The sequence below is a fragment of the Myodes glareolus genome, chromosome 6 (assembly GCF_982192425.1).
Source record: "Myodes glareolus chromosome 6, mMyoGla1.1, whole genome shotgun sequence".
Taxonomy (NCBI): domain Eukaryota; kingdom Metazoa; phylum Chordata; class Mammalia; order Rodentia; family Cricetidae; genus Myodes; species Myodes glareolus.
The window spans coordinates 30,792-42,902 of NC_142031.1; the positions used below are offsets into that span (position 1 = coordinate 30,792).

General features: G+C 43.3%; 1 protein-coding gene across 1 annotated transcript; it reads right to left on the bottom strand.

The window, feature by feature from the left end:
- Nucleotides 1-2,413: 2,413 nt before the first annotated feature.
- On the bottom strand, nt 2,414-10,156 carry LOC146893729 (2'-5'-oligoadenylate synthase 1A-like; the record flags this gene model as incomplete). Its single annotated transcript, XM_085691490.2, has 3 exons — nt 10,069-10,156; nt 4,070-4,233; nt 2,414-2,646 (listed from the first exon to the last, which is right to left on the bottom strand). Coding segments are annotated over exons 1-3 (485 nt in total), but the record flags the coding sequence as incomplete, so codon positions are not given.
- Nucleotides 10,157-12,111: the final 1,955 nt, after the last annotated feature.

A 12,111-nucleotide genomic window follows, 5' to 3' on the forward strand; every position in this document is an offset into this window, starting at 1 on the left:
TCTTGTCTTGGGGACATGGACAGAAGGAACCAAGGGTTCCTGGCTTGGGATGATGTATAAGTGACCTGGGGAACCCATGCCATGTGACATCATAGCTGTAGTGGGTTGATTCTGCTCTGTCTAGGGCTGTGTACTCAGTGCTGGGACTCATGGGTAGCATGTAGCAAGTGCTCAATAAATGCATCTAGTTAACTATAAACACACACACATACATGCACAAACAGATACACACATATACATGTACATACACATACATGCACACACACATCCACACATCTACACACACACACCTACACCTCTTTGGTACATCTCACACCCTCATGGCATCTGCTGGGGTTTATTGTCATTGATCAGACATTGGACATATATTCCCATTACATATACAGACAGAAGTCAAGCTTGAGTTCTCTCTCCCCTTCTAAATCTCTTGTCCCACAGAGGACACTGGTAGAGCAAAAGGCAGATGAAGCAGGCCATGAGGAAGGCTGACTTTGATGGGACAGGATGGAAGGGTGGGTGGGCAGGGGTCAGAAGACTGGAGTCTGATCCTAGCTTGGACACTCCCCATTCGGGGCTTTGGGCAGCATTCTGCCCTCTCTGGTCAAGGCCTGCAGTAGAGGAGCACATCCCCTGACCCTGGACCCTTCTGGGCAGATGCTGCTGCACTCACAGGAAGACACAATTCCAGTTCTTGTCTACCTGAGGATGGAGGGAAGGCAGAGAACATCAGGTCTACAATTATCTCAGCACTAAGGCAGGAGGATGGCTATGACCAGGCCACCTAGGACTACAGAGCAGGAGGCCACTTCAAGACAAACCAAAACCACAAAGAAAAATAGCTAACCTGTTATTGTAACACAGGAGCTTTGGTCTGTAACAGAAAACACACGATCATGTCATGAGCCCGCATTGGTACTTGGAAGGGTATGCAAATGAGCCTGGGGGTAGGGCACCATGACTGGCTACCTGGAGCCCCTCAGAAGAAGGGACAGCATATACCCAAGTTGTGAAGATGGCAGTAAGGACTTTTGGGGATGTGGGAACTTAGCCCATTGAAAGTGTGCATAGCCTTACCTGAGTTCCCCTCATTTGGTAACAGATCTGCCAAAATGGGAGAGAGAGCCAAGCCACCTTTCTGCTGTGTGATAGTCCTAAAGGTCACAGCAGCCACAGGTGTCTCCCTCCTGGGTCCATTCTCCTTTCCTTCCTGACCTTCTGAGGTTTGCTTCCCACATCGCTGCACCCATTCTAAGCTCAATCCTGTGGCCATGCATGATATCACCTGTTCCCTAGCATCAGAAGAGATCCTGCCCCAGGAGAGGAAAGGTTCAAGTGTAGGTCCCTCTGTGCCATGTTGTGACTGTGACACAGCCCTGCTGAGTCCCATGGGTCACATGACAATGAGATAGGGAATTTGAGCCACCTCATTGACCTGAGCACTTACTTCTGAGTCCATGGGAATCCCAGCTCCACATCTCCTTAGCTGACCATCCTTGAGTCAGTAACTTCAGCTCTCTCATTCTACTGGTCTCGTGTGTGTGTGTGTGTGTGTGTGTGTGTGTGTGTGTGTGTGTGCATGTATGAGCTTGTTCGTGCTTCTGTGTACATGTGTATTTGAATGCACATATATGTTTTTGTATGTATGCATTTTATGTGTGTGTGTAATCAACACAGAATGCTATACTCCTCAAGTGCTGTCTCCTTGACATTTGGGTTGCATTGCATTGGAACTCACCAAGGAGACTATGCTTGTTTGCTGGCCAGTGCAGGGACCTCATTGTCCACACATTGGAATGGCAAGTGCACATCTCCTTGTCTGACTCATTTACATGGTTCTGGTGAAGATATTAGGCTCCTTATCCTTGCTTATGTGACAAGTGTGTTATTGATCAAGCATCCTCATATCATCAGAGAGAGAAAGATTCTATTAAGAACAACATAGAGAGCCCTAGTGGGGATCCTGTGAGCTACTGTATGATAAAGAACACAAAAAAATCAGATGTGTGGATCCTGTGAGCTACTGTATGATAAAGAATGCAGGATGGAGCCTGAACACAAAGCAGACACTCAGAGCAGAGGCTGTCATTTCTTAGGAGGATGAGTGTCAGGAACTCTGCAGGGGTGATGTGACAATCTCTGAGACCAAGAATGACTGCAAAGCAAGCAGTGTCTTGCTGCTGTATGGCTGTAGTCAAGGTCAGAGTCTTGGTCTCCTCATCTGCAGACAGGAAAGCCCACCTCTGCCTCCCAGGGCTACAGTCTTCATATCAATCATGTGACAAGTGAACAGTGTCCAACACAGCCACAGGACAGGAAACGCTCCATTGACACGGAGCTCCCACCTCCCCATTTCCACACTGCTACAGCATGGTCTTCCCTGGTGGGGAGGATGAGTCATAAGGAGACAGGCTACCTGGCTCTTGTGAGCCGACTCAGCAAGTAAGTTGAGATCTCCTGGTCTTGAAAGTCATAAAAAACTGTCCAATGGACTTGAAGCTCCTTGTATCTTGTGGTCAGTTCCAAAACTGTCCGGAAGCCCTGGGCTGTGCTGAACTCAGTGACTCCATTCCTACATTCCCAGGCATAGACTGTCAGCAGCTCCAGGGCATAGTGTGGGGGCAGCTGCTCACCCAGCTTCTCCTTACACTGTGAAGAGAATGGCAATGAGAAAAACAGGATTGTCAACTGTTGTGTGGGGACCTGTTCATGTAGATTTAGTCTATGGATGCTCCCTTGCTATAGCCAAGGACTGAGTGGTTGAGATGGAGGCTGTGTGGTCCACACTTAGCATTTAGTAGCAGGCATAGGAGGAATTGCAGTCAGGAAGTGAGGGTCAGAGCAGGATAGTAATGATGCTCACTATTTATGGCTTAATCACATGCTCTGAAATAACAGGGAAGGAGATAGGGAGAGGGCCCAGTCAGTAAAGTGCCCCCTAGTCAAGTCAGGGAGTTCAGATCCCAGCACACACAGGCTGATGAGAGGAGTGACTCATAATCCCAGCATTAGCTGGAGGAGATGGGGTTCCCAGGGCTCTACAACTGTTTAGAACTGTTGATTTAGCACTCTGTGGGCTCAAGTGTGAGGCCCTGAGTGGATTTACAAAATGGAGAGTGATTTACTCCCTGGCCTCCACATGTATGTGTACACACATATAAACACAGACACATGTACTCCCCAGAACAGGTATATAGACAAAAACATCATCCAAACATTTAAAAAGGCCCAGAAAAAAAAACAAGAGATTCCCTGTTTAAAGAGGTAATAGCTTAAACTGTCAAGAAAATAGAAACCAGAGAATGTGACAGGCTTAGCCCCAGAAAAAAAGCAAAAAATCTAGACACAAGTGATGTAGCAACCAGGAAGCAGTTAACCAGACATGACTGAAGAAAGAGTAGGCTAACTGGAAAGTGGACTAGAAGACACCTACTGGAACAAGCATGGAAAGTCCTCCTTCCTCCAGCTCCCTTCCCCCTCCCTTCTCTCTCCTACAGCATCACCTTTCCTTGCTGTCTTCTGTTACCTTCTCTTCTCTCAAACCCTCTCCTGCTTCTCTTTCCCCTCTTTTCCTTCTCATTTTCTATTTCCTCACCCCTTGTGTTTCTTTTTTTCTTTTTGTGAACCTGACATAAGGTAGAGTCATCTTGAGAAGATGGACTCACAAATGAGAAAATGCTTCTATTAAACTGCCCTGTGGGGCATTTTATTGATCAATGATTAACAAGAGAGGGACAACCCACTGTGACTGGTGCCATGTCTGTGCAGATGACCCTGGAGTGTACATAAATGCAAGCTGCATGGGTCATGGAGAGCAAGCCAGTGAGCAGAATTCCTCCATGGTCTCTGCTTCAGTTACTGCCCTGACTTCCTCAGTGATGGACTCTGACTGGATGTGCAACCTAATAAGACCTTTCTTACCAAGAGACATTTGGCCATGTGATAAAATATCGTGTCAATATAAAGCAAACAAGAATATCCCTGCTTTTCTTTGGCACGGTTTTCACTCATGTATAAACAGGACCCACAGTGGCTGGACTAGATGCCATAACAGTTGGTACCAGCACATGACCAGGCAGATGAGATTCTTGAGCTTGGGTGGATGACCCTTCAGGAAGTTACTCTGGAGCTCTGGGAAGCTGGTGGAGAACTTGCCTTCCTTCCCCAAGGAGGTGCACTCAATGATGAGTCTTCTGTAGACTTGGGGGTCGGGCTTGCTGTAGGTGTTGACATCACCTGTAAAGGAGGCTAAACTTAGTTACATCTTGAATTCTATAAACCTCTTGTACTAACACAATGTATTGTAGGTTGTAAATCCTTACAGGAAGATGCACTCCCCAGGGGACATGAATCCTGACAGTAGCAGTGCAACATCAGGAACAGTAACTTCTGAACCCAGGAATGCACTCCCACCCACCCCACACATAATCTTTTGCTATAAAAGGATGCTTATGACCCCTTCCCTGGGTTACAAGCCTGATTTTTGCCTGTGGCCCTAACTAGTTATAAGTTTTCTACCCACAGTGTTTGAATGAAGTTTGCTTCTGGTTAATAGACTTTGGTAGTCTGATTCCCATTATTTGTGCAACCCCAGGTCCTAGCAGTACCAGGACTACAGTCTTGTCTGCCAGCCCCAGAGGATGAGAGGTTTTCTTGTGTGTCTCAACTTGTCTAGGTAAAATGGGCCATCAGCTCTCCAGTGTCTGCTTGTCCATGGTTTGGGCCAAGCCCAGGTTGAAGGCAAAGATTGGAGCAGTCTTTCCCAGTGGTTAGTTTGTCCAGGTACAATTGTCCAGTTGTGTGTCCATTGTCTCTTTGGAGATCTTCTGGGTCACTGCTAGGATCTGAGAGTCTGTCTGTTATATAAATGTAAATATCCAAATTCCACATTCAGCAAATCTCTGACAGTTTGAGGACCTGAGTCAAAACACCTTCATTTATTCTTAGTTATTTGTTATAAGCTATACCTTGAAAACATTTGAGAGGTTAGATAAATTTTTCCTGTACTTGATTACATTAGTACTTAGCATGTTTTATAATTATAGTTTTGGTCATCTCAAGGCTTAATCATCTTAAACTGTTTATAAATAAAATAACAATTTCTGAATTAAAGCTCTTTCTGTATCAAGATAAGACTTTGAATTTGTAAACATCGTCTACAAAGGGACTGGGAATTTTTTTCCTGATCCTTCTAGAGTGTATAATTATAGGATATAAGTTTTTATATGACTCAGTTTACGAAAAGAGTTACAGATTAACAATGTTAGCAAAATCAAGGAAGTTAGACACATCTTTAAACCCATTTTTGTGAACTTGAATGGGCCTTAAGTAAGAAGAGACATTTTCTAAACTAATAGGTTTCCTTTTTTGTGGTACATTGTTATGTAATGTCTGACATGCAGGTGATCCAAGGCACATAGGTTGAGAAATTGTTCCAAGTGTAATGGTCTTGTAATGGTCTTGTAAATGTCCCCTTAAGAAACAAGCCATGTCCACCCCCTCACATCCTCCAAGGCAAGCTGATCTTCAGCTTCCAGCCAGGGTCCTTTCTCTCTCTTGAAGAGGCATTTTCTGTGTCTCCCTTCTCCCCACTTCTCCCCTTCACCCCTCTCTTTCTCTCAGCCTTTCTCTTTGTTCTTCTCTCCTTCTCCCCTTTCTCCTCCATACCCATTAAATAATATCCAACCTCTCTATGCCTGGTGTGCCTATCCATCTAACTCTCACCTGCCACGAGACTCCCTGCCCAGGACCAGTCATCTTCAGAGACCTGCAGAGTGGTCTCATGGCATGCCCATCTCTCTGTCTGTCCTTGTGGGACTGTCTGCCTGATCGGGCTCTCTCACCTACCACATGGCTCCCTGCCTGGGACTTGCTGCCCCTTGTGGCCCACAGCAGCCACTTGGGGAACTGCTCCATCCCTGCCTGGGACTGGCCGCTCTTTGGACCAGCAAACCACTGCCAGCTGTTACTTTGGGACATGAAACATGGTCTCGAGTCCAGCTGCCAGCTGCAGCCACTTGAGGACCTGTAGCACTTTTACTTAATTCATAACACCAGGTTCTTTGTCAGAATGTTTCAGGTCAACTTCTTATTGCATCATAAGATAGAAACATCCCAGTTTCTGTTGCTTATTAGATGTGCCCCTAACTTTAGTTGGCCAGTGACTACACTGGGTCTCTGGGATACCAGTATAGACTTAAGCCTTCCTCAGTGAGAGCTTTTAAGCATAAAAGCCACGTTTTGTGCTGACATATTTCATTTAACTTGTATGGTTAGTCATAAGCAGAACTAAAGGGGTTAAAAAAAGGTTAGCACATTTGAATAGTTGCCCAGATCTATAGACGATGATGAATTATGTCTTTGTTTTAAGATTTGCTTGTGTAGCCTTCTGATTATTAATTTTGTGTTCAAGTTTTAAGTTAACATTTTGTCACAAATACTGCAGATTTTTAACCATATCCAGTAATTTATAAGCCAATCATTTCTCAGCTGCTGTGCTCTTGCCTCTTCTGTCTGCCAATATGTGACCCACACATAGAAACATCAAAAGCAAACCTGGGTCTGAAAAAGGGTTGACCATAACCCAATCCCAGAGCCAACTTTTCAACTAAACTGAACAGAACAAAGCAACTATATTATTCATACCCAATTGAAATTTAAGTTCCTATTACATTAGTTTCAGTGGCCAGAATATCCAGATATAAATTCTGAGCCTGGGCATCTGGGTGCTGTGTACCCATATTTCACATAAAATAATTTACAGGCAGGCTCACTGGCCACTAGGCAGATGCAACCTTGCCAAACAAGTAAGACAGTCACCTAACAAAGGCTGGTATGTATTGCTCCTTTCTTCTTTGTTAGAAATGTAGATCGCCTGGGGAGAGGTGTTTGCCAAAGCTGGTGACTAAGTTGCAGGTCTTTCCCTAGCCTTGCATCCCCTGGAAAGAGAATATTAATGAGCTTCCACCTTAGTTTACCTGGGCGTTTTGTAAAATAAATGTAGGTAGGTCTTCAGGATGGAGGAAGCCTGAAATGCCCTTCTGTCATAACTATGTAAACTGTGTCTCACTAATTTCTTATGCCTCCAAACTGGTCAAGATAGGGAAAGATAGTTTCTATGTTGGGGCCTATGGGCTCTGACAGTTGCAAAAGTAACAGTTGAGCTGTAACCAAGACACAGAACACAGCCAACTAATATATTCAAGATTAATCAGACACAAACATGCTGTGGCCAAATTCATGCATTCAAGACAGACAGACCAACCATTTCTTACTTCTTCCAGCTGTAATTTCAAGAAGACAGAACAGAATCTAGTTCCCATGGTGTTGTAGTAGAAGTGGCTGCCTATTTCCCTACTGAAAACAGGGATTTAAGCTGCCCATGGGCCCCAAATTGTAGCCTCCAGTCTCAGCTACTTCCTCTCTTTTACTTCCTTCTTCACATACTTCCATCAAAAAATATCACCCATCATTACTGAGATAGAATTCATATATAAAAATAATGTAGCCACTTATAATTTGTAATTCAGCTTTTGCTCATACAAGGCATGTGTATCCATCACCATTATCGAGCCAGGGAACATTTTACCCAAGAAAACCCGCACCTTTTCATTCCTGTCTTCCATTCCACCTTGCAATGAAAACACAAGTTCACTGCTCCTGTAGATCTGCCTATTTCTGGTATGCCATAAAATATGTTATAAATACGTCATAGAATGTATAGAATTTAGTGACTAGCTTCTTTCACTTAACAGAATATATTAAACAGAACCATTTGTTGCCACTCCCATGTTCTGTAGACAAATCAGATTCTGTACCATCTGATGGTCATTCAACTTATTTTCAGATTCAGAGTGTTGTAAATAAGCTGTCATTGGCATCTGACATGGTTGAACACTTGTTTTCATGTTTTCTGGGTATGCACTTTGGGTGTAAATTACACCCCAAGTTAGCAAATTGCATAGGAACTCTGGTTTGACTTATCTATATACTGAGAAGTTTTTTCTTTGGTAGACACAGCATTTTATGTTTGATTAGAAGTTCATGAGGACTCCCATTGGACACCTTGGGTTATTGTAGTTTCATGATGTTCATTCCCTCCCCCAACTGAACATTAAGTAGTATAGCACCATGAGTGCTGGGCTGTGTTTTTTCCAAGTGGTAATCACACTCAGATACATTCTTGTCTTTCTTAAACATCTATGCACCCTTTGCTCCTGCATAGCTGAATTGTGTGTGCACTTGTCATTGAGTAGTAAGATTGGCATGTGTATCATGAGTAGCAGTCACTTTCCAGGCATGTAATTCGTATACTTTCTCTTTTTTTTAGATGACTTTTACTGTTATTGATGGGATGGATCCTTTGAAGTACACTTTTAAATTTTTTTATTTTTAAAATAAATTTAACATTTTTAAATGTTTTAAAGTTTTATGATTCCAATTTTATGAAATAGTGTGATTTAATCTCTAAATCACATGGTGAGAGCTGGGGTTATGAACATTTAATGTTCTCCCAGTTTCATCCTATTTGGGCAGTATATTCCTGAAAAGTTTTATTTATTTGTTAATTTTTTGGGACACAGGGCCCATGTTGCCCTGGCTGTTCTAAAAATTGTTCACTGAGATTCAACTGCCTCTACTGCCAGAAGAGTAGAGATGTTGGGATTGAAGGCATGTGCTCACCATACCCACTTTAGACCTAACATTGATCATCTTTTTCATTAAATAGTATGCACTGTTATCAAATTTATTCCTATCTTTAGAGGAATGCAGAGAATGTAAATGCTGGGAAGGGAGGAGGAACATCATCTTCTGGACTTTAATGGCTATCACACCCTCAATCTCACATAAGCTACTCTAGATCAAGCCGATCAATATTCTCTCTATAGATGTGGGAGATGCTCTCTAGGTCCCACCCTTCTCTGAGTGACTTAGGGAAGAGAGTCACTGTTCAGTTTCCCAGGCTGCAGTGGATGGTCCCACACCCGTGCACACGAGAGCAACACTGAAGACATAAGAGTGTTATTAAACAACATGATATTGTGAAAGGGAAGTCTGAGGGGAATTCTGGAGAAGCTGCAGAGGGAATAGCAGGAATGGGATGATAATCTTATTTCATTGCATGATTCTATGAAGTAATCAAAGAATAACAAATGTTTCTTCCTATTTTAAGTATTTTTAATTTTGTTTTATTTCTAATCATGTATGCATATGTGTGTGTATCCATGTGAGTGCCATGCTTCTAGAGACCAGTGGAGGGAGTTGCAGTTATGAACCATTCAATGCCAAGGACTGGGCACTGAACTTGGGTCTCTTGTAAGCAGCACATACTCTCCACCACTTGACCATTGGTCCAGCCCATATCTTGAGTGCTTTACATTTTGATGTATTATAAAGACAGCTATTTGTTAACATCACTTTGGTACCTTCCTTTGAGTTGAATAGAAATACAAGTGGATCCTGGGCTTAACTGAAGTTGTACTAGATATCTAATAAGAGAAAACGAATTCAATGAGGATTTTCATTAATCCTTCATTCCTAACTCCACTATATGAGATGCTAAGTATCCCTATTTTTCCAAACCAGCTAATGGCCTTTTTCTATGAATGAGAAATACAAATGAAGCAAATCACTTTGAGTCAAATCAGAAGGTAAAATGCGGTGTGACTGTCAGAATGTTCATGGTTTAATTGTGTGTCAGGCTGTGAACACATCATTTGTGTCCTTTATCTAAATGTCTGCCATCGACTTTTCTCTTTCTGCTTCAAGACACAAGTGGATTGTTTTTCAACTGATGATGAACATTCATGACTCCAAAGGCAAATAGTTCCTGAAAGGTAACCCGGGGTGCTTCATGATGTGTGGATCAAGAAGCCCAGAGAACCATCACAACAAGTGGTTGAACAGTGGCCGTCCTCCCTGGAATCTATACATCTCCTGACAGGGCTGCAGCAGCATGTGGGAACAGTTCAGCTGTGAAACCAGACAAGGACATGAAAGAAAAGAAGGACCTGCTGAAGCTCATCTCTGGTGCCTCCACCAAATGTGAGCCCCCCTGCCAGCCTCACTTACTCTGAACTGGGAGCTGGGTGTAGGTCTGGTGTCCTGCAAGGTGCACTGGATCCTGTGTTGCTGCTAGTGAGAAATCATGGCTGGGCATGCTCCTACCCCACAGATGGAGATGGCCTAGTAGTCTCAGTAGCCTCAACCAAAGATGCTTTCATACCAAGGCAAGTTCCCTGGACTCCTCACTTCCCACTGCTCCAGCATGTCAGTGGGACTGCTCCTCCCTGGTTCCTGTCATGAATGAGGCCAGACCTGTTATCTGTGAAAGGCACAGGGTGATGATTTCCTATCCTCCTCAGAATGAGGCAGCGCTTGAATTCAAAGAAGAAGATACTGTGTTTTTCATAAAAATGAGAGTATGGTGGTTCAAAAGCACATTACAAAGAATTGGAAAGACCAGTCTTTCTCTGGGGAGCTTTGTGGAAAATATATGAGAAGATTCCATGTCAAGAAAGTGTAACATCACATCACATGAGTAAAGAGCACAGAGCAGGTCATAGGAAGAGCATATCTGTGGGCTTTCAGATCTCCAGGAGCTGAACAGAGGGTGGGCACCTGACTCTAGAACCTGGGCCTGATTACACCCATGGGTAGAGTTAAGGAGGTACCTTGTGTGGTTTCTGTCCCTCTGGATTCTGATGTGTGAAGTGTGCCTTTTACTGTCTAATGAACTATACAGAGAAATGCCTATATTTTGAAGATGTATAAGTAAAACGGACAATTGTTTACAAGGCTTAACTGATTTATTTGCCTTTTTAATACTAAAACTTTCTTGTAATAGCAAATTCTTTGAATTATGATTTTTTTAATTAATAATTTATGAAATGATGGCTAAAAAGGAGTTAGATTTTCTCCTGTTGAGGTGAAGAGATTCTTTTTGGGATGGACTGCTCCTCCTCCCCTGCTCACTGCCCTCCTCCCTTGGTTATATTTTGCTTCTTTTAGGGAAAAATACCAGTTTCCCGAAAAGACAGCTGAATCAGTACCATCAAGGATCTGGGACAGTGAGACAGTGGCTCCTGGAGAGAGAAGTCAGTGGGCTCCATCTTTCTGTTTTGATCAGAAATCTACCCAAAGACCTAATACTCAATTTCACATTGTGGATTTTTCATTTTCGAAAATGAAGTGGGCAAAGTAAGAAGAAAAATTAAGCACAACTGTTGACTAAAAATACATCTTTGTTTGCTAACACAAGCAGCTCAGTGCATTGGTTGGGAAGGAAGAGAAATTGAAGTTGTAGTTGCTGTGTGTGAATGACTTTGAAACGCAATTTCCATTTTATCCTCAAGTGATCTGCATGCTCACAACACAGTAAAAATTGGAGAGACAGTGGGGGTAAGAGATGCAGTTGTGTTGAAGTCAAAGGCTGTAACAAACAAGGGGAAGTTCCCATTCATCCACTGTGAGTCCCCTGCCATCTTGCATGTGTTGCTTGATTTACACAGTGATGTGGACTGTGCACGGTGTGTATATTCCATTGCCATTATTACTCAGAATTGACAGATACAGGAGGTTTAAAAAATAAACATCATTCTCTTCTCTACTCCACCATCATTACTGACCAAGATATCTGAGTGTGCTTGCTCTCTCTCTGAAGCCGTACATTAGCCAGCACATCAGTGGTTAGTTAAAAGGCAGACTGATGTGCCGGGTGAGTTTATCCAGGAGACCAATATCTCCTGTCACTGTGGTGAAGCTCTGCAGGGTTTGCTGGGAGTGGCTGAACCCACATCTTGCAATTGCTGCAGGGTCTAACCAAGTCCATCTCTTTTCTTAATTTTTTATTTTTTTATTATTAAAAAATTTTCGCCTCCTCCATACCTCCCATATTTCTCCCTATCCCCCAACTCCCCTCCCCCTCCTTCTCCTGTCCAAAGAGCAGTCAGGGTTCCCTGCTCTGTGGGAAGTCTAAGGTCCTCCCCCCTCTATCCAGGTCCAGGAAGGTGAGCATTCAAACAGACTAGGCTCCAAAAAGCCAGTACGTGGAGTAGTATCAAAACCCAGTGCCATTATCCTTGGCTTCTCAGTCATCCCTCATTGTCTGCCACA